General features: G+C 51.4%; 12 protein-coding genes across 12 annotated transcripts; 5 read left to right on the forward strand and 7 right to left on the reverse strand.

Moving 5' to 3' along the window:
• Positions 1-147: 147 nt before the first annotated feature.
• Positions 148-952, reverse strand: MYCFIDRAFT_210993 (uncharacterized protein). The gene is made up of 3 exons (XM_007927224.1): positions 719-952; positions 457-649; positions 148-370 (listed from the first exon to the last, which is right to left on the reverse strand). The coding sequence occupies exons 1-3, from the start codon at positions 881-883 to the stop codon at positions 330-332; spliced, it is 399 nt and encodes a 132-aa protein (XP_007925415.1). The 5' UTR covers positions 884-952; the 3' UTR covers positions 148-329.
• A 548-nt stretch (positions 953-1,500) lies between these two features.
• MYCFIDRAFT_195790 (uncharacterized protein) lies at positions 1,501-2,439 on the reverse strand (the record flags this gene model as incomplete). Its single annotated transcript, XM_007927225.1, has 1 exon — positions 1,501-2,439. The coding sequence occupies one exon, from the start codon at positions 2,437-2,439 to the stop codon at positions 1,501-1,503; it is 939 nt and encodes a 312-aa protein (XP_007925416.1).
• A 1,280-nt stretch (positions 2,440-3,719) lies between these two features.
• MYCFIDRAFT_5700 (uncharacterized protein) lies at positions 3,720-4,526 on the forward strand (the record flags this gene model as incomplete). Its single annotated transcript, XM_007925985.1, has 1 exon — positions 3,720-4,526. A coding segment is annotated over one exon (807 nt), but the record flags the coding sequence as incomplete, so codon positions are not given.
• Positions 4,527-4,836: 310 nt separating this feature from the next.
• MYCFIDRAFT_135264 (uncharacterized protein) lies at positions 4,837-5,153 on the reverse strand (the record flags this gene model as incomplete). Its single annotated transcript, XM_007927226.1, has 2 exons — positions 4,837-5,022; positions 5,076-5,153. The coding sequence occupies 2 exons, from the start codon at positions 5,151-5,153 to the stop codon at positions 4,837-4,839; spliced, it is 264 nt and encodes an 87-aa protein (XP_007925417.1).
• Positions 5,154-6,122: 969 nt separating this feature from the next.
• Positions 6,123-7,545, reverse strand: MYCFIDRAFT_173755 (uncharacterized protein; the record flags this gene model as incomplete). The annotated part of the gene is made up of 14 exons (XM_007927227.1): positions 6,123-6,172; positions 6,227-6,240; positions 6,266-6,286; positions 6,311-6,422; positions 6,447-6,504; positions 6,535-6,615; positions 6,642-6,727; positions 6,764-6,839; positions 6,879-7,209; positions 7,233-7,261; positions 7,293-7,370; positions 7,398-7,429; positions 7,468-7,498; positions 7,525-7,545. The coding sequence occupies 14 exons, from the start codon at positions 7,543-7,545 to the stop codon at positions 6,123-6,125; spliced, it is 1,020 nt and encodes a 339-aa protein (XP_007925418.1).
• A 1,102-nt stretch (positions 7,546-8,647) lies between these two features.
• MYCFIDRAFT_71017 (uncharacterized protein) lies at positions 8,648-9,908 on the forward strand. The gene is made up of 2 exons (XM_007926148.1): positions 8,648-9,178; positions 9,230-9,908. The coding sequence occupies exons 1-2, from the start codon at positions 8,955-8,957 to the stop codon at positions 9,483-9,485; spliced, it is 480 nt and encodes a 159-aa protein (XP_007924339.1). The 5' UTR covers positions 8,648-8,954; the 3' UTR covers positions 9,486-9,908.
• On the reverse strand, positions 9,388-10,747 carry MYCFIDRAFT_207412 (uncharacterized protein). Its single transcript, XM_007927228.1, has 8 exons — positions 10,262-10,747; positions 10,122-10,238; positions 10,006-10,090; positions 9,960-9,974; positions 9,911-9,928; positions 9,728-9,876; positions 9,641-9,688; positions 9,388-9,608 (listed from the first exon to the last, which is right to left on the reverse strand). Exons 1-8 carry the CDS (start codon positions 10,273-10,275, stop codon positions 9,509-9,511), a joined length of 546 nt encoding a protein of 181 aa, XP_007925419.1. The 5' UTR covers positions 10,276-10,747; the 3' UTR covers positions 9,388-9,508.
• Positions 10,748-13,467: 2,720 nt separating this feature from the next.
• MYCFIDRAFT_210996 (uncharacterized protein) lies at positions 13,468-14,630 on the forward strand. Its single transcript, XM_007927229.1, has 3 exons — positions 13,468-13,594; positions 13,721-13,877; positions 14,111-14,630. Coding segments are annotated over exons 1-3 (417 nt in total). The 5' UTR covers positions 13,468-13,593; the 3' UTR covers positions 14,370-14,630.
• Positions 14,631-14,713: 83 nt separating this feature from the next.
• Positions 14,714-15,725, reverse strand: MYCFIDRAFT_82930 (uncharacterized protein; the record flags this gene model as incomplete). Its single annotated transcript, XM_007926166.1, has 3 exons — positions 14,714-15,105; positions 15,170-15,643; positions 15,695-15,725. The coding sequence occupies 3 exons, from the start codon at positions 15,723-15,725 to the stop codon at positions 14,714-14,716; spliced, it is 897 nt and encodes a 298-aa protein (XP_007924357.1).
• Positions 15,726-16,213: 488 nt separating this feature from the next.
• Positions 16,214-17,405, forward strand: MYCFIDRAFT_135231 (uncharacterized protein; the record flags this gene model as incomplete). Its single annotated transcript, XM_007927230.1, has 2 exons — positions 16,214-16,478; positions 16,528-17,405. The coding sequence occupies 2 exons, from the start codon at positions 16,214-16,216 to the stop codon at positions 17,403-17,405; spliced, it is 1,143 nt and encodes a 380-aa protein (XP_007925421.1).
• Positions 17,406-17,762: 357 nt separating this feature from the next.
• On the forward strand, positions 17,763-19,557 carry MYCFIDRAFT_173762 (uncharacterized protein; the record flags this gene model as incomplete). The annotated part of the gene is made up of 7 exons (XM_007927231.1): positions 17,763-18,096; positions 18,124-18,268; positions 18,303-18,424; positions 18,465-18,980; positions 19,013-19,154; positions 19,183-19,278; positions 19,305-19,557. The coding sequence occupies 7 exons, from the start codon at positions 17,763-17,765 to the stop codon at positions 19,555-19,557; spliced, it is 1,608 nt and encodes a 535-aa protein (XP_007925422.1).
• Positions 19,558-20,350: 793 nt separating this feature from the next.
• On the reverse strand, positions 20,351-22,060 carry MYCFIDRAFT_65061 (uncharacterized protein; the record flags this gene model as incomplete). Its single annotated transcript, XM_007926136.1, has 1 exon — positions 20,351-22,060. The coding sequence occupies one exon, from the start codon at positions 22,058-22,060 to the stop codon at positions 20,351-20,353; it is 1,710 nt and encodes a 569-aa protein (XP_007924327.1).
• Between the last annotated feature and the right edge of the window lie 1,085 nt (positions 22,061-23,145).

Raw genomic sequence — 23,145 nt, forward strand, 5'->3', positions numbered from 1 at the left:
GGATGATTTATTATAGGGAGCCGGCGAAGAGTCCTGCCCCAGCACCATTTGACAAGTAATTGGCGAGGAGCTACCAGCGACGACATGTTTGAACGATTTACATGTTTCATGACATTAACGAACAAGCTTTTTTGGGAAACCAGTAGTGAATTTTAGTATAGCATGGCGAGCATAATCTTCATTTCTGAACATTCTGCATGTATGGCGGAAACGTGGATGCTCCACAAGAGAGATCATAATTTACTTCCTCTACTTTCAACAATTCTCGTCAACTCCACATTTCCCAAATTCCCCCAAAATTCCAATCCAGTGTTGACGTATGTACGTACTTACGCTGATGGCAAAACAGCAATACACTCAATCTCAACATCTAAGATAGATAAACAACACATCAGTATCATCATCATCATCATCATCATCATCATCATCACCCATCATCACTCGCGTAACACTCACCGGTCCCCAAAGGCAACTGCTTCGCCGCAACACAAGTCCTACAAGGTTTCTTCTCCCCCCAGTACTTGGTATAAACGGCATTCATGTCCGCAAAATTCTTCATGTCGTCGATGAAGACGTTGACTTTGACTGCGTTCTCGATCGAAGTTCCCGCGGCTTGGAGGACGGCGGAGAGGTTTTTTATGCATTGGTGCTGGATCCATACAAGCGTTGTTAGAGAAGGGGGATGGGATGAGAGGGTGAGGATGAGGATTAGACGCACGGTTCTATCGGCGATGCTTCCTTCGACTAGTTTTCCCGTTTCGGGGTCCATGGCTACTTGGCCCGAGCAGTAGACTGTGCCGTTGGCGACGATGGCTTGGGAGTAGATTCCTGGGAGGGGCTTTGGGGCGGAGTCGGTGAGGATGACTTTTTTGTTTGCGGACATTGTTGCTGAGGATGGGGGATGGGGGAGAATTCTTTGGGGGACTATTGGTGAGGTGAGGTGTCTCGCTTGTGAGGTGTCTTGCTTGTGAATGGATTGGCTTTGTTGGCAGGTTTTTTTGGCTTATGTAGGAGCCGTGGTATCGATAACAAGCTTGCCCGTAACAGGGCGTGCCGGGCAAGCTCTTTCCATACCGCCCTGCCAACAAAAGCTTCTTCCTTCCGATTTCGGCTTATATTGGAATTGGAGACAGGTTTATGGAAGGAGCAGCTCAGTGGATGGAGGAATTTCGGAAGGGACAATCAATTGGAATGGCTATTATGATACCATAGTGCTACTCGAGTCATGAAAAAGAATGCTGCAGCGGCCTTGAGTCAGCAAGAGCTGTTTTATTGTGAAGGACGCGCTTCAAATCAGTCGCTCTTCAATCCGGTCGTGGTCTTACGTCGCTGTGCGAAAGCAAACGGCCACTGCTGCTATGGTCTCCCGGAGTCGCGCTTCTGCTGTTTGAGACCATCATTCCCTGCCCTTGGCCCAAAAGCGCTACGTTCTGCTCCCGTTAAGAGCTCATTCTCTCTGGCTCCACACCACTACGCGCAACGCGATTAACACCGCAACATTCACTTCGCAGAGTCACGACGCTCCTGTTGAGCACGTCTGTTCCGTCTCCGTCCACCGCCACTGGCCCTAGCCTCCGCCACGTTCTGGTCTGAATTCTCACACAGTCTGCGCCAGCCCTCGTGATGTTGCTCCATGGCGCGATCGTCCGGTGTCTGCTCTTGCAGTCGCTTCTGCTTGCCATTCATGCGGTAGTCAAAGATCGCCTTTGCCTTCCTAGCCAGCGCCTTGTTCTCAGAGTTCAACAGCAGTTCCTTGATGCCGAGCCACTCCTCCCTGGTGTACACATGGTTACTCCACCTGTCCCATGCTGCTGTGATAGCCCGAACAGTCACCACATCATTAACTGGAAGATACTGCGTAACATCTCGCAGCATGTTCTCGACATCTTCAGGGACTGTCTCGGTCACTCTGTTCTTTAACTCCGTCCTCAAGGCGTTTGTCACACTTGGGGGCCGGATCTGGAGTGCCACGGCAACCTGATAGCTTTCCAGGAGACCCAGAATTCCTGTCTCGCTGGGCTCGCTCGGGCCGAAATTAATGAGATTTTCATTCTCACCTTCGTTGGACTTCATCCAATTGAGCGCGTCCTTGACGAATGTTATGCGTGGGTAGTCGGCCGCTTTGACACCTTCCAAGTACAGCCCCATCTGCTTTTTGCCTCCAGGCAATCTTGGAGCTGACGTTGAGGCCTCAGACTCACTGCCGCAGTCGAATTTCGAATGAGGTTGCGATGACGTGCCCTCATTGGACGAGAATTGCTCATTCGCAGCTCGAGAAAAGCGCTTCAATAGTCGTAAAGGAATATTTTGGACAAACTCGTCACCGACATATATTTCCACCATTTCGTCGTATCGACGCTTCTGCGATGGTCGGTCGGTCTTGGCAATCTTCTTGCCCTCGCGAGTGCCATAACCAATGAAAGTGATGGAACCGTCCATTGCGTAATCTGTGTAGACGGGATGGTCAACGTATCCGAATTCTGGAAAGTAATAAAGTCGCTGCCTAGTCCACGAGGGGTATTGATGCCAGAATGGTTCCGGGGCTGGCTGTTCTTCAATCCCGGAATTGGCTTCGGTTATGCCTGTCGGATGTCCAAGCAGGCGAGGCTCGTATAAAAATGTTGTCCCTTCGGGACTGGTGTATCGAGCTTGCTGCGGCGTGTATGGTTCTGCTTGGGGGTTGAGACCCATGAATGATTGTGTGAAGGTCGTTGGTAAGCGTGTCCAAGGCTTGTCTGGCGGTGTCGATGGAAAGCAGAAAGGTATGCGATGGAGCGGCCTTCTCAAATATCTCCTGCGCCACGCCCGTGAATGAGCAGGTCGCGCCATTGTCAAAGATCTTGTGACGCAGAGCGGTCATTTTGGAGAGGCAATCCAGCGCCGATACATGTGACAGCGTGAGTGCACGCTCGTGAATACTTATTGGATGAAGTCAGTAGAAATAGCTGTCAACGGGCGTGGTCTGGGTTCAGTCATTGCGATGTCGAGTCGCAGGTGGATTTGTTTGTGTCTCGTTCATTTCGAACTTGAAGATAAAAGAAGTATGGATCATGGTGGACCGCACCCGTCATGCATCCTACCGCTTGCCAGCTGCGAACAGCAACCACAAACGCAACCGCGATCGTGCATGTTGCCTTCCCTGTTGATACGAGCGAGAGCCATATACCTTCCTGTATCTCTCCGCTCAAGGCTCTTCCTCAAGTGCTCGTGATCGTGTATCAGAAGAACAGCCGCTCTCGATGTGCGCTGCAGACATTCGCGAAAGAGTTTCACTGTACTGTGAGAGATGGAAAACGAGCGAGGTCGAAGCAATGTTTCACTTTGCGGTAGAATATCCCTGCTTCAATGCCCCACTCTCATTGGCTTGGCATGCGCGTCTACGGCTGGCGCGTCGCTGAAACTTCGTGTAGATGACCTTCTCAGGTGACGGCTTTGAATTTGGTAGGAACAGGAAGGCCGAACATAAGTAGCGAGTGTCTGCTCGCTGCTTGTGGATGCCTCGTCCAGCGCCAGTCATGTCGAAGTTTACGTTGGCCGTCGTCGCTGGCGCAGGCGCAGCAGTTGGAGCTGCGACAACCGCGGCTCTGTACGGTCTGGGGAGGCCGAAAGAGAAGCACACAGATACTATCGCGACTACCACAACGACAACCTCGACGCCCGCATCGCGAACTGGCCCACCAGCTCCTGTACCGATTGCGCTTCCACGAGACGATCCAAAAGTACCCTCGATCCCTCCAGTCGACCCCGCTGGAGTCTTCCAATATGGCTTTCCCGGACCGGTCGCCGACATTCGAAATGCATGCTCCTTGACTTCGTCTTTCAACCGAGCGACCAGAAATCCCCATTGGGTGGCAGAACACATCACTCCAGCAAGCCTGCTGATGCAAGGCGGTGACAGGAGACATTCAGCATTTGCGGAAGACATGAGCATACCAGAAAAGTTCAGAGCCAAGTTGAAGGACTACTACAGGTCAGGCTACGATCGCGGACACCAGGTCCCTGCTGCAGATGCGAAGTGGAGTCAAGAAGCCATGGATTCGACCTTTGCGCTGTCAAATATGTGCCCGCAGGTTGGAGACGGCTTCAATCGAGACTATTGGGCACATTTTGAAGATTTCTGCAGGAGATTGACTTCGTTCTATCCCTCTGTGCGAATAGTGACTGGGCCTCTGTATCTGCCAAAACGAGATGCGGATGGCAAGTGGAAAGTGACGTACGAAGTGGTTGGACATCCACCAAACGTTGCAGTGCCCACTCACTTCTACAAGATCATCTTCGCCGAGGATGGAAAGACTGGAGGCAAAGTCAGCTTGGGTGCATTTGTGTTGCCGAACGATAAAATTCCCAACGATAAGCCGCTCCAAGACTTCGAAGTGCCTCTCGAGGCAGTTGAGCGTGCGTCGGGTCTGGAGTTCGCGAGCCTGCTTCCCGCTGCACGGCGAAAACAGTTGTGTAAAGAGGTGGCTTGCAGTATCATCGTGAAGGAATACAAGGAGAGACAGAAGACCATGTTGAGTCCCCCTCCGACAAAGCCTGCAGTCACAGCTTGGAACCAGTGATATAACAAGGCGTTTGCATATCATAAATTTTGGCGTGGAGTTCTGGAGCATTCGCACTTCCGGCGTTCTCCTCCACGCTACTGGCATCAGAGCATGGATATATCTGGCGCTGTTTCTTGCAACGCATAATGTACAACGAGCACCAGCTCTACTGTCCTCAAATTCATGACAACTTCTTCTTCCGATTTGATGTGCAGCCCCAAACGCCAGGCAAATGCATCTCACTCATTGTCTTTTCGGGATTTCCTCCTTTTCCTCAGTTCGGTGTGGTGTCATCTCAAAGCCCAAAAGCACCTTGTCCACTTCCTATACCTTTCTGCACGTGTCCGAGGTATTGTTTCGATACGGTATTCCAGCTCGCCATGTACTTCTCCATGCAGGCCGTGTAGCAACTCGTCTCGCCGGAACTTAAGGACGAGCCAGGTTTTGGTACGCAGCGCTCGAAGCAGTGTTCGTTGAGCTTCTATCATTCGTTTTAGAGAAGTGGCTTTGATCCGCTGCGAGTTGTCTGCTTACCTCTACCAGCAATCTTGCATTCGCGAGCGCAGCTTGTTGGCGGACTTGGTCCATGATTTGTTGCTTTGCGTCGGCCATGGTCGATAAGCTGGGATCACAGCTATATTGGTATTGCTGTGAGTGCGTTGTTTCTCTGTTGAATTAGGGTCGCAGTTATCCCAATGTAGCTGCACTTTGTCGATGTCGTCGCCTTGGAAGTGCTTGCGGTCTGACCGCGGGAATGCTTGCGGCCGAGATTCGGTCGAGAGCCTGAGTGTAAACATCCATATCCCCTACCTCCTTCTCAGGCTCTTCATGGTGACTTCTTCCGCTCTGTGTGTACCTTCCACGTCATCTCAGTTGCCATCACTTTCTTCTATATCTGGTTTAGCGGCTGGAAGAAGTCTTCTGTGAAGAGCCTGAGGACAAATGTCGCAAAGCGGCTATTCTATCCTTATAAGGATGCAGTCTATACTGAATAGCAGACCAACCACGCATTGTCGTCAAAAGTTATGTTAGAATTGATCCTAGATATCGTTTCAAAGAAACAAAGCCTCTATATATTGTTGAGCATATTGTCAAAGATGCAGAAATGAAAATTACAAAACACTCCTTCGTAAGAAACGCTATGCGAATAGCGTCTAGATTGCCTACAAAGGGCAGCAACACTGTATCCCTAGAAGGCTTCCAACCACCCGAGGACTATAAGAAATACCGATATAGATAGCTCCAAGTGTTACCAGATAGCAGACGTAGATGTTAGTAATGCTGTAGGCCAGCAGGGCTAACAAGCCAGTCAGCTAGCTGTTAGCTTGAAAAGAGACCCGGGCGCAATTTAGACACGATAGACCGCTAGCTTGCAGCTTGAATCCCTCTCGATCCACCTCTTCAATTTTCTTGCTTTAAGTTGAATACATCTTGTATTATGCTGTCGTGTTTCGACTTTCAATCTAAAGGATTGTCTCCCGCTGGTTGTATAGCTTCTTAAATCTATAAGGATGTCTACTTGCATTAGTTAACTTTAGTCCTTAGACCCTTGCTAACGTAAGGAGCAGTAAGCAGGCAGCATCAGTTGAAAGTCCGATAGTGGAAGGTGCGTGTTGTGCCTGCCTCTGCTACTTGCGTTCAATCAGGAAGGGGCTGAAACGGAGATAGCATATCCCCCCTTCGACATGTTGGTTCACTTCTGTAGCACGCGCGCCGCATCAAACATCATCTCATAAGGCCAGAAGCTGCTGTGTAGTCACCTAGGCCACAAGACACACCTGCCTTCTTGGCGCTCACCGAGTCGACGTCGCAAGAGTTGTTCGAAGCCGCCCTGCGACGTCGCATTACCATAGGCAGTCTTATAAGCCCAATGCACACCAGCTGGCCAAAGCTAACGATCATCACACCGGGATGCTGCGCTGTTGTCAATATCTGAGGACAGCCCTCGGGCTGCGAAGACTTCCTCACGTAGACATGGCCATCCTAAAGACACGAAGATCGCCAACCTTTCCTCACTAAGCATGCTTACAGATGATGTTACAGCTATCACTGCTGATACTAAACCCATAAGAGACTGCCCGTGAAAGCTGCATTTATAACCAAGCTTTGAGCTTTGCGATCCTTGAGGTCAGCAAGGATCAGCGTCTGTGACAGTACCTCATCAAGAATTACCTCTTTTGATGTAGCTGGACATCAAAAGCAACATGCCGTGGTAACATCACAAACCATTCCAGATGACTTACTGATCCGCATTTTCCGACTACTTTTCAGTATCATCTCATAATGCTCTTCTTCATCCTACTAACTATCAGCATCGCTCTTGCTTGCGAGACTGACGAAGATTGCAGTCTGAACGGCATTTGCTCCGAGTATGCTGGCGAATGCAAATGTGATGCTGGCTAGCGAGGCGAAGATTGTAGAGAGCTTGAAATCGTCCCTGCGAGAAGGGACACTGGGTACAATCGCACTGGTGAGAGCATTTCGAGTTGGTGTTTCAGTGTTGTACAAGATCCACACGATAAGGATTTCCATCATGCCTTCCTCTCTGAGTTCAGCAACCATTGCGGCCTCGACTACTGGTCGCCATACAGTCGGATCATACGAGCAGAGTCGAAGACAGGACCAGCTGGACCTTATATATTTGCCGAAGAAGTCGTGGGCCATTTCGCTCACAATCCTACTGTAGTGTACAGTCCCGCGGATGAGCCGCACTTACCACACTACATTGGATGTCCGCAGAAGGTCCAAGACAAGTGCACTGATCCTAGCTTCCCGTGCGGACCTGGAAACTTCCACAATGGAGAAAGCGGCATTTCTGTCCTGTCCTCGCTAGACTTGAAGAAATGGAAACATCACGGCCAGGTTATCAAAGGTGAAAACAGCAAGAACTGGAACGCTGTCGTAACGAATCCTTCTCCTCTTCCACTACTCGAGGAAATTTTCTCTCGATCTTGCAGCTCTAGCTAACATGTGTTTACTCCACAGCGGCCTCGCAAAGGCACATAGGTTTGACGGAGAATACACACGTCTCAACAATGATCAACCAATTTTCAGGAATCCAGCTGAGGACCCTTTCACCTAGCAGGATGTTCGTGGCAACTATCATATGTTGGTCCACTCTCTTGAGAAGGAAGGTGGGTTCGGCGACGGTCCCCAAGTCGGACGACATGCTTTCTCGCGCTCGATCAATGGTCCCTGGTCATTCAATACGAAGACGCTAGCCTTTAGTACGCTTGTGAAGTACGACGATGGGAGTGAGATCAACTTCTATCGTCGAGAACGGCCGCAGCTATTTTTCAGTGACGATGGGAATATAACGCCTCTGTACCTGACGACTGGTGTATAGGAGAAAGGTAGTCCCATGAGTTATTCGGTGATTGTGCCTTTTGGGGAAACTGATAAGGGTACCTGAGCAGTCCAAAAGCGATTGTCTGTAAGAGCTGATATTTAGGGTTTAGGGTGGTTTACACCCTAGGCCCCAGGGGACTTGTATGTATCGATTCATACTGTCTTGCGCTTGCGACTCGCAAATTGATACTCGGAACTCCTTCGGAAAGTCCACACAACCGTGAGCTGTGCCAGCTGCCATGGGTTGTGAATTACAACCTCCGTCCAAAGGCGTTTACCACGATGAAGGCACATTTGCGCTGCATACTCTTCCGGGAGGCAGACGCATTTAATATTGGTGGCAGGTAGCGTGGTGAATTGAAGAAATGCACAACAATGCCTGGACGAGGTCAGCACCCCGATGTCGGTCCGTAAACACTTTCATTCTGACGCTCAACCCCGTCGCGCCACTCGTGCATATCGTAGAGGTCAATTATTTATCAGCAATTGGAGGCAGCGTGTGTGGTACAGTACCGTACAGGTATAGGGTTCTACGAAAGAAGAAGGAAAGAAGACCCGCGATTTGGCCCAGCCTCGACCAAGATCCTTGTCGGCGATCTTCCGCCAATGGAAAGGCCGTCCGAGCTTCGCAGCCCAAACGCTTCTGTCGTCAAACCACAGCGACGAGCCCGACGTCAGGCGTCACGAGTCCACGGCACTGAACCATCCTCGCACTCCTTTTCTCACACCCGAACACGCATTGAACACCTGCCGTCCTGCTCTGCTCGAAAATATCCACCGCACTTGCTTATAGCATCACAGCCAGATCGGAACCTTCAACAATCAACGTTCGATTTCGAGATCCATCCGTGTGACGCGTGTCAGAAGATATCGGCTGCCCCGCGGAGGCCCTTTTGGTCACGACACGGCCACCAGTGCTTTGTCAATAGCAAGCAGTCGTCAAGCGCCCGCCCGCTCGATACAGTCACAGCAAGCCCTCGACAAACAAAGAAGCGATTCCTGCAGGCTCAGGAGCCCAGCTTTTCCTTTGCTCCACACAGCGGACCCTGACTACCTCTATTCACCATGGCCCTGAACCCACACCAGAAGAACAAGGTGGACATCAGTTCGCTCACAGAGGAGGAACAAAAGCTGTTCAGATTATATGGCAAGCTTCCTAACAAGAAGGACCTCTTCAGCAAGAAGCTCCAGGAGCGCAAGTACTTCGACTCTGGCGACTATGCCATGTCCAAGGCAGGAAAGTCCGACAGTGGCTCTTTGGGAGGAGGCTTAGGTCGGGAGCACCCAACGTGAGTTCTTCGCTTTGCACAAGGTTACACAATTGCTGACAGACCCCGCAGACCCGAAAACATTCCCCATCTTTCGCAAGTACAGTCTGCTGGCACGCCCACCGGAGAGAATGGCCCCCGAGGCTCGATCTCTGGCGTTCCACCAAGCCTGCATCCAACCCCATCCCAGCAAAGCGGCAGTCCGGTCAAGGAGGGCTCGATCTTGCAGCGAGGAATGAGTGTGGATGAGCAAGACGGCGAGGAAATTGCACAAGCGGCCACATCTGCTGCGGAGAATGGTAACGGCGCCATTCCAATCAGACAATAAATTTCCATGGCGTTTGAAGGATGCTATGGAAATCGACGACCGGCAGTAGGAAGGTGACAAGAAAGTAGCTTCAGAGACATAGTGAGTTGCAAAATTTGGAGTGGACGAGGGAAAGCAGGAGTTCTACAATCACGGCCGATACGAAACGAGCATACGGAACTCGTTGGAACGGACCAGGGAAGGCAGCAGCGATTTGAGGTTCACTAAGGCGTCGGCACGCAGGCGTCCCGGAATGCGCACACTCTTGGTCATCACCACCGCATGAAGAAGTGACCCGATCACGGGACTTCGTAGAAGACTTGACATGACATGACTTTTTCTTTGAGTTAACACGCATGCATGAATTGACCATATCAAATGCTACTCTGTGGAGAGCAGAAATTAAGCTGTACTATGTATTCGAGTATCTATGATTTTAGCGGCACATCACTCTCACTGATGGACTCAAATCGCGCCAATCGATCGCAGAGTGACGCTAATGACAGGAGTCTTGGCAGACATGTGAAGCGCCAAGACCGACAAATTCATGAGATGTCGCTGCGCTTTTATCGACACGAATGAGGCAGAAGCGGGTGATCAGACCGAAGACAGGTGTTATAAAATGGCTTTTCTTCATTGAATACTGCGATCTGCCACGAGAAATATGAAGTGGAAAGTGTCTTCGAAGCCCCCCAAAAAATCAAGCCAACATCATATCCATGATTTGACGGCGCGCGCAACGAAAGAAAAAAAAAGAAGAGAAAGTCAACTTCTCTTGCCACCACCCGGGCTCGAACCCATAGATCATCATCAAAAAAACAGCAAAAAGTTCGGAATTCAAGTACCCCGTTTGAAATGAATTCCTACATCTTTACCTGATAATTTAATCAGGATTTTCAGGGTTTAGACGGTTTGCCCTTAGCCGTACTCGTCGCCGGAATTGAACTGATTGATGTTGTGATGATTTTCGGTGTCTGATAGTGTTGCGTCGTTACCGTTGAGCTAACCCGGGTTCGACGGGGCTGGCGACTTGCTCTCGGATTGGAACCCGCGTTCGTCTGGGCTGGCGATGATTGTTGAATGGTTTGAAGTGTTTAAGTAGGTTGGCTTGGCTTGCTTGGCTTGGTTTGGTGGGGGTGGTGAGGGTTGAGGAGGAAGGTGCGTGAGTGAAGTGAAAGCCGTTGAGATTTGAATCTGAAGCTGCACTCTGCACTCTTCGACACACCACCTTGGCAGGACTCCTGCACAGCACACACCACACAGCACATCGACGACATGAGGCGACTGCTGAGTCTGATACTTGGTAAGCTGCCGTCGGCATCATTTGGCTGGCACTGGCACTTCGGTGGTGACCGTGGCCAGCAGCACGGCGATGCAGATCTGGTATTCGGTGTGGAGCTCACACTCACTGGCGCTCATTGCGCAGTCGCGTTCCCCAACGGCACCACCACGGGTCTCGCTTCGATTGAAGGAGATGCTGCATATATCGAACTGATGCATGAGTGGGCGAAAATCGCGGCGGCAAACGACGGGCATCTTCGTTCCAAGGAATCTTATCCATTGCCATCACACTTCGTCGGCCAGTCGGAGTATGTCAATCCGGTCATGCAATTCAGCAACCCATGGTGGATCGATCGCATGTGGCGGAAGATGTACAACTCAGTCGATTGGGTGCCGCCGAACCTGGCTCTCGAGGATTTCCACTTTGACAACGCCACCACCATACTTGAGGATAATCTCCGCACACTACGCGAAAAGTGTTTCGGGGCACTCGGTGAAGATCGGGAACTCGTCGAGCCATATACGGAGGTAGTACTGCCAATCTGGCTATACAGAGATGTCCCTCTGTACGACCAAGACATCCTCAGGGAGTACTGGGACCTTCGAGATGACCGTCAAACCACATCCACACCCTTCTGTTCCCTGACCAGCCGCATTTCAACTGCGATCCAGCACATCGGGTTCAGCAGATCCACCTTCCGTACCGCAAGTGACGTGAAGTTTGCTCGAGAATATGGCGGCGCGTGGCTGATGGGTCCACCAAGTTCGCCTGACATGCAGACCACAATGGCCTTGAAGATGCTTGGCCATGGTGGCTCGAGTGGAAGTGCCGTGGTCATAGTCGATACGCAGTCCACGGAGAGTCTGAACGTCACAAACGCTTGGGTGACTACCACGTCAAACACGCAGGGAAGGCCACATCAGAGCGTAGCAGGTGCTGCGATGCGCGGATTGTGGGTCAGGGATACCCATCAGGATTTGCCGGTCGATGCTTCCGATGCCAACGATCGCGAAACTTTGGTGAACGTTGTGGAATCCTTGTTCTCAAGAATGCGCGAGAAAGGCTCATGCCGGTCAACCTTGGTAGGTCCGCAGGAACGACTAGTTGAATTTGTGCTGACGCTTCCGACGCTCCATTGCAGATGCTGCTCATCGGCGACGGCACCCCACGAGAGTTTGACCACGCCATTCGAAAGCGTCTCTCGACTCAATGCCCATCAGCATCAATGGTGAGTCCTCCTTCTAATCCGCTTCTCGCAGCTGTCGGAGCGGCCGAATTGGCTCGAGAGGAATGGCACATCAGTCGGCATTGGCAAGCGAAGAAGAAGCAGTACGCCAATGGTTGTGGCTGCAGATGTCGCTATTACTATGAGGAGCTTTAGGTAAGGACTTGCTTCTTTGCAGATGCAAGCAGGCCGGATCTGTGGAAGCAGTGCTTTCGCCTTGGCCATGAGAAACTCTTCAACCTATTCACTGAAAGATCTTGCGATTTCCAATGGACGGTGCGGTCTGAATGGAGTAGCTGCCTCGCGTCTCGTTCATGGTCACCAGTTTCCAGGCAAGGTTTGTTGCTGCGTGGAAGAGACACAATTCCAGAAGCAGAGAAGTGGCAGCAGTGAGTGGGTAGCCCAGCGATTTCAATTGATCCTCTATCATCTAGTTTGTTCAGGGCTTCTGTCCCATCGTACAACGTCTCGTGGAGGAATGGCCCCATATCCACAGTCTTCCTTGATACTGCCGCGGGATCTTGTGGCTCTGGGTCCATGATTGCACCGAGCAAGAGGCCCTCTGTTGGGGCAATAATCAACCAGATCACAGCACCGGCAAATGCACACTCAGCTTCGTGTTTTGGTGTCTGTTACGTGCTCAATGGCTTCGGCACATGTTGTACGAGAACCAGCTGTCCGAGGAGCAAAAGCGAAGAATCGCCCCTCGCCCTGGGAGCAGCAGTTTCTCGTCTTGTACATGCTGCTGCCACGCGTAGTGTGTCTCACACGCGTCCATCACACAAATGTGATATGAAGTCATACGCAAGCAGTCCACACGGCTCCTGCCGCTGGAGCCAGCCAAGAATGCGGGGAAACCCTGTGTCTGGATGCAAGTGCTGCAGGTACCAATGTCTCCGTGCTTTCTCAGCGATGGGCAGGGCATTGAGCTTACAAAAAAGTCGCTATTCTAGTCATGGAGTAGACAGAACATGACGAGGACACTTGTTCGAATGCGAGAGAAGTTGGAGATCACGGGCTCGGGCTCGGGCTCGGGATCCGCGAGGCTTGGCCTGACGTCAGAAGGCTAGAGCTGGGTAACAACAAAGGTCGCGTAGAAAAGTTGGCTTTTATCAAATGGTATAGACCGGCAACCGGAACGGGCGCGGAAAGCAAATCTGGCGTCGCCGAAAATCAACCAGAGTCAGGTGGTTCTGCACGAGGCCTGTTCAAGTTGTCTGACGGCGGCAGAGCTCAGCCCCCCGCAAGCTGTCGTGTGCTTCGATTGCACGATACCTCGCCAGACCACACAATTCTACTCATAAATCACTTCATTTGGTGGCCAACTTGCGCAATTGCAGAAAACCGGCCATTCCCATAAATAGTCGCTCGATTTGATTGACGCTGCAAGGTACATCGATCAACCGGCATCGGACTTGCCTGCTTCAAAGGTCACGCGACTGCCCTGTGATCATAGCTTTCCAGGAGAGCTCACCACTTCATAACCTTTCGTGACTTCACTTGCTTCTTCTTTGTCCACAACACAACAGCTTGCAACATCCAATCGACGGCACTCAACACGCGTACAAGCTAACCGCACTCCATCTCCATCAACACTTTCAAGCACAACTGAACCATTCAACAGTGAGTCCACTACCCTCAGCCTCATCGTGTTTCACATCGCGTGAAGCTGTATGGAGTCATCCAAAGCCTCAATCGATGCTGCAAAGCTCGACCTAGCTTCAACAGTCTGCTGAAACTGCTCTATAGTGACCCGCACCCACAAGGCTACCGACCGTGACCACGCTGGCCTTGCCAATGGCACTGCTGCCCCAGAGGAGCATCTCCCACGCTACTTTGGCAAGGAGGGCTTCTCCGGCAACAACCCACAGAGCGTGAAGAAGCAAGGTGGCGGCAAAGGCAATTGGTGAGTGTGCTTCTTCACCCAACAGCTATCCGATTCCTTCCTGTCAACACTCCACCTCTCTGCCCTGACATCACTCTACGTCACCTGGAATGGAGCTCCTTTACAACAAATGAGGAGTATCAACTACTCTTACAATCGTCAAAGCAATGCTACACAAATCCTGCTGAGCACATTCTGCTCCAACGCCATGCTCATGCACCCCGTCACACTCATACTAACATGATTCGATATAGGGGTCAAGCAGGCACCTCTGAGCTCGAAGATTACAACTACAACATGGCCAAGCCCAAGCGCCGCAGCAACTCGAGCTCCATGGCCGCCGGTCACAACATGTTCAAGACCAAATTTGAAGACACCGATCCAGAGGCTTTGGTCGAATACGACGAGGATATCCACGGCCCAGACCAGCACGAGCTGGAGAAGATGTCCACTTCCAGCTCGGCCGACACTATGGCCAGCGTTGAAGAGGAGGACTTGAAGGACACCAAGTAAGATGCTGGCTCTGTAAAGCTCAACCAGCCATGCCAACACCCAGAGAGGTGAGATGACGAAACAACTGTTACAACCACAAGATCACGAATGGCGTTTAACTATGGCGAGAGCCTCTTAGAGTGCTCTTTCGCTGGCGAGGAGTTGAGGAGGATATGAGAAATGAAATGAAACCAATACTCTGAAGTGTACTGTTACCAACATAGCAAGCGTGATCGAGACTGAATGATCATTGCTTGATGCATTTGACGAAGACGATCATCATTGTGCCTGCCGTTTCATTTTGGTATCTGTGTTTTTCATGGTAGGCCAGGCACCTCATTCACATCATGCCGCCCATTCACCTCCTAACCGTTCACAATAGCACCACCATTGGCATGTATAGTCTGACCACTCAGCTGCGAGCTGTCCGTGGAAGCAAGGAAGACCAAGCAGGTGGCAATCTCAGATGGCTGAGCAGGTCGTCCCATGGGACTGGTGAATTGCTTCTGCTGCTCTTCTCCCATCGTCGCCGGGATCAATGGCGTCCAGACTGGACCTGGAGCGACGGCATTGACACGAATACCTTTCGAGACGAACTGGTTGCTCAGAGCGCGGGTGAAGGATACGATTGCGCCTTTCGTTGAAGTGTAGTCGAGGAGATCTGGTCGGCCGATGTAGGCGTTGATCGAGGCGTTGTTGATGATGGTGTCGCCGCGCTTCATGTGTGGGAGCAGGTATTTGGAGAGGAAGAAGAATGCTGTTGATGGTAGTATGAAAGTTAGTCGGGATGCGTGTGTGTATGTGGCTTTGGTTGTGCTTACGATGAATGTTGGTGTCGAAGGTCTCTAGCCACTGCTCTTCCGATAGCTCGGTGATGTCGTTCTTGACCATTTGATAGGCGTGGTTGTTGAAGAGGATGTTGACGTGTCCCAGCTGCTTCAATGCTTCGTGTGCGACCTTCTTGCAGGCGTCTTTGCCTTTGAGATTGACTTCGTATGTGAAGCATTTTCGACCGTGTTTCTCCACGAGCTTCTTCGTCTCCTCTGCGTCCTCTTTCTCTTCTGGCAGGTAGGTGATGAAGCTGTCTGCACCTTCCATGGCGAAGAGGACTGCTGTTGCTCGTCCGATCCCTGAGTCTCCGCCGGTGATCAGGGCTTTTCTGTCTTTGAGCTTGCCGGCTGCTTGGTAGAGCTTGTAGCCGCCTTCGGGCGTGGGTACGTATTCGGTCGACGGCGATGGGTCCATGTTGGCCTGCTTTCCTGGGACATTCTGATGTTGGATTTCCGGCTGGAAGCCTTTTGCTTGTCAGTGAGACGTGCAGGTAGACTGCGATGGGGTATACTGACCACTCTCGAACTGCTTCTTGTCTGATGACATTTTGGAGTCACTGTTGTCAGTCGAAGAGGATTCCAAAGACGGGAAGTCAATCGACTAGAACGCAAGAGGTCGCAGCAGGACTCAAAGACTTTGTGTGGTTTTTACTCGCCTTCACGATGCACTGCATGATGAGCTCGTTACGTCACAATGTGTGCGATGGAGAAGGCTCTCGACAGTCTGCATCTCGCCGATGTCTCTGTCACAGTGCCTTGGCATATTCTCCGTGCTATCAGTGTGGCCCGTCGTAGCGAGACGACGTATCTGAGCGTAGTACATGAAAGGAAGGGAATTGGAATTGGAATTGGAATTGGAATTGGAAGTGCAGTCTTGGCGTCGAGACGGAGACGCGAAACTGACGCGCATCAGATTCTGATCCCTGCTCGAGGCTTCGCTGACCAACTTCGCTACAGTACAAACAACTGCTTGTTGTTGTTTCGATGGATTGGCGATGGTAATCATGTCAATTTCGAGACGTCCTCGGCATCACCATGTTGCTTCCCTTTCGCGCTCGGAGACTGGACTTGCGGTCATGCAGAGCATTGCACTCCCCAGGCCAGATACCTTCTCTCAGCGCAGCCAGGAAAGCACATGATCCGCTTCGCATTCTTTTCTGTGGCGCCGACGACTTCAGTAGCCATTCACTTCGAGCTTTGCACGAGCTCACGGAGAAGCACCCAGAGACGGTGGCGTCAATCGACGTTGTCTGCAGACCGGACAAGCGAACAGGCAGGGGTCTCAAGCATACTCGACAAGGTCTTGATATCGCGTTTGCTAGATAGAACAAAAGCTGAGAGATTTATAGTACCAATCAAGGCCACTGCACAGTCTTTCAACTTACCTATCCATCACCTTGACACCTTCACCGGCTGGAGCCCCCCTTCTCCCATTGACCTGATTGTTGCTGTCTCGTTTGGCCTGCTGGTTCCAGGTCGGCTCTTGAGGAACGCCAGGTATGGCGGTCTCAATGTACATCCTTCGCTGCTTCCGGACTTGCGTGGACCATCTCCATTGCAGTACGCACTCATGCTGAGAAGGAACAAGACTGGCGTGTCGCTGCAGACTATGCATCCTACCAAATTTGACCATGGTATAATTCTGGCGCAAGATGAATACCATATACCAGCAGACTGCACGCTCGAACACCTTGCTTCCACCCTGGGCCAAAAAGGCGCTGTCCTTCTTCGCTCAGCAATCGAGACTGCTGCGTTTGTGGATACAGAACCGGCTGGAATCATCAATGCTGCAGGCTCTGAGCAGATTGACCACGCCCCCAAGATTACCAAGGAAGATTCTCACATTGATTGGGGGACCTGGGCTGCTGACAAAGTAATTCGGTACGGTCGAGTTTTCGATCTCTGGGATGAGACGCTCCATCAGGCTTGCTTCGCTGGTAAATCTGCTCGGGTCAAATATCATGGTCCTTGGAGAGTCATTGAAGATTCTGCATCGGTCTCGCTAATTCACGCAGGCTCTGCGTCTGGGCCTGGCCAGCCCATCGCATTCCGTCAACATGGACGGAAGGAGACAAATCTGGCAATATTGACTGCTGATGGCAAGCTAGTTGTTCCGTCATCAGCTTCGATCGAGGGAAGGAAGGAGGGTGGAGGCATCCAGGCGCTGACACAGGCGCTGAGTCGATCAGAGCGTGTCCACACCTCTGGCGAAGCTGAGACAACATGAACGTTGATTACGAGCCTTTCTCTAACCGCAAGACGATATGTGGAGAGTCGCTGGCTTTCAAATGACCCGGTCTGCTTCACTCGCTCGAGTATGTCGACTCTGCATCGCGGCTCCGTTACTAGTAGAGCTTACTTGGAGCCGAAGCTCAGATTACATCGCATGCTCAAGGGTCTAAAACGAGGACACATGAAAGTGAGGGCTTCGCGTCTGTAGGACCCTACTGTACAGACCATCACGATGCGTACAAAAAGAATCTTCAAAATCGACTTGCATCATTACACTTACACCAACATCATCCACCAGCAACAGCTTTCGGCATCCAACCTATGATACTCGAAGCGAAGCGATACCGAAGCCATGACGACCAAATTTGAGCTTAGCGGCCCAAGTGCTCCCGCTGTTACACCGGCATATCAGAAGTTGCTCGACGACATCGAGTCCTTCCTTAGTCCCTATCGCCATACACTCTCGAAGCCAGACCTTCCTCTTGAGCAGCTTGTCGTGGTCGCTGTTTGCTTCAATCCCGATCGCGCCGGCACTTGTGCGCTCAAGTGGCTCGTTTCTAACTTCAGATACTTTCAGGACCTTGTCAATTCCGACTTCTGCGGAGTCACTCTGCCGAGCAGCAGCCAAAATTTCCGCAAGGAGTTCTTCAATGCTATATACAAGCTGGACGTGCCAATCACAGTCAGTGAATTCAAGCAAGGACATGCTAGAGAGAAGCTGAAACTCGTGGTCGACGCTGATGAGGCACGTCTGTTTCTTGGGCTCAATGGGAGAGACTCCACAACATCGTTCCGATTCATGGCTCTTCCGCCCGAAATCAGAAACACGATCTACGAAATGGCATTCACTCCCGCCCTGTTCAATCAACATTAGCGATGACTACATGTCCAGCAGTCGCGTTCACGCGCTTACGAAAAACAATATCATGACCTTCCCACTGCTGAATTGGTTTTGGACGCCAGCCGACCTCCCGCACGGTCAGGAGAAGCAGACCTGGGAGGGCCGAACTTTGAGTGAATATCTCGATATGTTCCGCACCAGCAAACAGGTAAGTCCAAGCCCATTTTGAAAGACCAAGAAATGGCTCACTGGCGATCGAATTTCAGTTCTATGCAGAGGCCATGCCCATCTTTTACTCTACGAACACATTCGTCGCACACGACAACGGAGAGCTCAACGATTTAATGAAAAAGACGCCCGAGCATCGCCGAAAGCATTTCCAGCAGGTGGTCTTCATGTTGCACCCAAAAGATGTGGACATAGGAGCACGTATCCACTCTATTCGCAATCTCACCAAGGACTACTCTGGGCTCAAGGCACTGCAGGGTATTGCCGATCTGAGGAGTCTTGACATTGTCATGTGGGAAGAGGAATGGATGGCGGTTCGAAAGACCACAAAAAATCAGGCCTTGAAGTACACAGACATCCTCAAGATCCCGCCAATGCCGCTTCTCGAGCAGTTTCGAGGTAAGTCACAGGTCAACTCAATCTCAGAAGCGATTCCAGCGATGATTATTCTCTGCTTTTCGAGAACAAGCCAGCGAATCTGCACGCTCGAGACTGAGAACGGTGGAAGACATGACAAGGGCTAATGAAATCAGGTCTGACCAAAGTCACGTTTCACGGGAATTGCGACAATGTCAAGGCGCACCTCCAACCCTTGATGACACTGCCGAGAGTGCAGGAAGTGGAGGATTCTGGCAACGCCAAGCCAGTCAAGGCTCCCAAGAAGCGCAAAGCCAAGTCCGAGGGCACAGAGAGTCGCACAAAGAAGAGAGTCAAGAAGGCTCAAGACCCAACTCTTTGACCAGAACGGACCCGTAGAATTGGAGGACGCGAGCTGCGCAGTTCAGGCATGTGTTTTCCGGTGGTCTGCTATTGCTTGCATACGAGTCTTTCCTTGACAAAAGTACAGCTATATCCTTTGATCGCACTTTGCCGTAAACATGAGCAAGGACCTCGGAGAGCTGGGCTAGCACCAAATTTCTGGCATGACTTACACCCACAGAGTCTGATGCTAAATCTGGCGTTTCATAAACTACAGCATGACACAAGAGAGAAGTCAGCAGGCAAGGGTGCTTATGTGGCCCTGAAGCTGGGGGGATCATATTTGCCATTTGAGCAGCTCTCATCTGAAAGAAAATAATCGAAACCGAATCATTTACTCTTCGATCATTTCAGTTTCCTCCCTTTGTGCTGAATAGATGCCACCGAAAATTCACATTATAGCCAGAGTCGTATCTACCTACACACCTCTAAGCCCAGTCCTGCGTCACATTCGAGAGGTTCCCGATTCTAGTCATAAAAATGAATACTATTGACGGACGACTGAGTGGCATTGGCCAGGGCAAGTATCAACCCGATGTCACCATAATTCCACATGTCCGTTCTAACAACAGGCAAGAAGAAGGCATCGCATGTTTGCGAGACAAAACCAGTCTCATCTTTATATGTCCTGCGCCAAGTTCCCATGCCCGAGGTTCTCAAGGAGGCAAGCTTTGGTTGTACTGGCTTGAGCAAGGAATTCCAGTACTCTGCGATTCAATTGATCGATGGCTTGCCTCGGCATGTGCAGGAGTTGCTGGCGAAGAGCCATGAGCGCTTGCCACATCCTCATTAGGGTGCACAGGGTGGGAAGACATGTTGCCAAGATGGCGTGCGCGATCCGCCCACAGCCATCGGAGCAGAGGATGTGATTGTATAGCTGAGCTGAGCTCAAAGCTAAATCTAGGCGCGCAGCTGAGAAGGCTTATTGGGACTTCGAAACTCTGCATTGATTTCTGCGGCCACCATAGGCAAGCTGCGGAGCTGAAATGATCTAGACCATCATCAGGCGACTGGGGTATACGAGAAAACCACCTGCTCCAACATGTTCGATTTTGCTTCCGTTCACTCGTAAAACTCTTTTCCGCGACTTGCGTACTATGCTCTGGCTTTCTTCATATCGTAGCAACGTTCGCTCGTCTACGATCAGCCTGGCTAGCCTTGCGACCAATGCCAACCATTGCGATCATCTCGCGCCAGAAGCCAGTCGGTGGCTCGATGAAAGTAGCCTCGTAGGCATCGATGGTTGGGCGTTCCCAGACGAGGTCGACTTCATGTGGCTTAATGAAGCTGGTGCGCTTGATGACCTTCCAGGAGACGAAGAGAATTGGAGCGAGAATCAACATGGCGTAGTAAATGAACCAGTTCTCGGTGCTCCATGGCTTGTAGCTGCTGTATCCGTAGCAAGTGACGATCATGATCATCCAAACAAGACCGATGTAGGCACAGTATGGCTGGAACCAACCGCAGTAGGGGAAGGTCTTGCGATCAACGCCTTGAACCTTGCAGGCGCGGTGAAAGAAGATGTATGTAACGCACATGCTGATGAAGTTGATCACACCACCGGCAGTGACGAGGTTGATGAGCCAGTTCAGGACCTTGGCGGAGCCGTTGCTGACCTGAAGGAAGGACAAGCAAGGGAAGATCATGGTAATGGCAAAGCAGAAGATCGGAATACCGCTCTTGGTGCAGTAGCGAAGGATCTTTGGTGCACGGCCGTCCAGAGCCAATCCGTAGAGCGAACGAGTAGCGCAGTAGGTGTAAGTATTGCCTGCAGAGAAGATGGATGTGCACAACAGAGCGCTGACCACGTGTGGCAACCCAGTAATTCCAAGGTTGTTCATGGCAATGACATATGGCGATGCGGAGGCAGTCCCGCTGCCGCCGGAGGTTCCGGTGACGATAGCCGTAAGAACTGGGTCGTTGTGGGCGATGACGATACCAGCAGCGAGGGCACCTCCAATGAAGAAGATGGCGAATCGCCAGTAAACGGTCTTGAACGCATTCTTGATGTAGATACGTGGTCGCTTGGCCTCAGCAGCCACCATCGAGATGTATTCAGGTCCGACGACACAGAAAGACGCCGACCAGAGAGCAGCGAGGAAACCCTCGAAGCGGCCGAGAGAGCCGGTGGATCTGTATTCGGCGAATGCTCCAGGATTGTTCCAATAGCGGAAGCCGTAACGATCACCCTTCGGATTACCGCCCACCATGGTGATGAAGGTAAAGGCAAAGAGGAGGAAGATCAGAATGACTTTGCCACCGCTGAGCCAGAACTCGGCTTCCCCGTATGCCTTGACAGCGAGAACGTTGATTAGACCGTAGAGGACAATACATGCTATCGGGACCGCCCACGATGGGATATCGTCGCTCCAGAAGCCCAGGACAGTCGTAAGTGCAGTAATTTCGAAGGGGATGACCAATGCCTCGTACAGGAAAAAGTTCCAGCCAGACATGAAACCGAAGGCTTCGTCGACGAAATGACCAGCGAGACGGACGAATCCACCAGAGACAGGAAACAGGGTAATCATCTCAGCAGTGCCATTGTTGACAAGTGCCAAGAAGCAGGCGTAGATAGCATAGGCGAGGAACAAGCTAGCCGGACCAGCGCGGTAGAGAGCGCTACCGATACTGACGAAGAGTGCATTTCCTATACTGCCACCGATGGCGATAAGCTGGATCTGGCGGTTACCGAGACGTCGATGAAGCTGATCGGTGTTTTCTGCGACCTCGCCATATTGTGTTGTGACGATGGCATGGAGGTCGTCGTGTGAGGCCTTGACCTCATAGAAGGGGCCCTTATCTTCTTTCTCGTAGTCGGACATGGGTATGTGAGATGACAGGTGAACTACAAACCAGTTGTACGAGGGAGACACAGACTATATAAAAGCCTTCTTTGCCTTCCAAAATCTCACACGCGACCAGGTACTCGCGCCGCCGCCGCGCAATAATGAGATACACATTGGCGAGGTTACAGCGGCCTAGACATGCAAACCATGGGCTAGATCCCCTGATGAGGTTGATGGCGTTGCGCTTGGCAAAAGAAGTGAGGTCGAATGAGCGGCAGCTAGTGGCCGCCAGAGCGAAAGCAGGACGACTAACGGGCTGGCCGACGAGTCTTCGGAATGTGAGCTATGCGATCTCCGTATCGTAGTGCAATAATCTCTTCGCGGGGGAGCCTGCGACCGCGAGATCTGTTGTACTTTTGTACGAGCGGTAGTTCTCGTTGTCACTAACTTTCCCCAGGTTTACGGGAAAGCATATAATAGCACGAGGCGACCAGGATGGGCTCTGGGGTCGCAGAATAACTTCACATGGGCCTGTGAGTTAGGCCAAAATGTAGCCGACTGGTGGCTGGCACCTGACATACTTCCACTTCCGGCCCAAGATAGCGTAAGACTTAATCGCACGCACGCAGCAAGATGAGATGTGGCAAGGAGAGGGTCCAGATCGAGGAAGCGGCCATCGGACTATCGTTGAGAGACAAGCGGCTCGTCGAGGATACAGCTTTCGGCGGATAGCTGGAGAGACTGGTAGTAAGCTTCACCTGTACACAAACGTTAGGTGGAATACACAAGTAGGACAGCAGCGATCGTTCCGAAAAGCACTCGGAGCGTTTGGAACATATCTTCACCATCATATGAAGCATGGCAGACCTCCGCTATCAACAACTGGACATTGCGGCCGTTGGACAGCACCTGGCAGGGAGCATGGTCTTGTCTGACAAGATAGCTGGGCTGTGGCCGATAGGCCATGACGCTTGATAAGTAATGGTATCGCCGACCTCATACCCCACCTTTGCATTGACCCTTCACCCTCGCAAAGTTCGTCAAAGACCCTTGGACTGCGTTTTCCAAACCTCCACCCATGTAGAGAGGGCCGATTCAGCCAAGACTTCCTCCTTCGCCCT

This window comes from Pseudocercospora fijiensis (genome assembly GCF_000340215.1).
Source record: "Pseudocercospora fijiensis CIRAD86 unplaced genomic scaffold MYCFIscaffold_3, whole genome shotgun sequence".
In the NCBI taxonomy this organism is placed as follows: Eukaryota; Fungi; Ascomycota; class Dothideomycetes; order Mycosphaerellales; family Mycosphaerellaceae; genus Pseudocercospora; species Pseudocercospora fijiensis.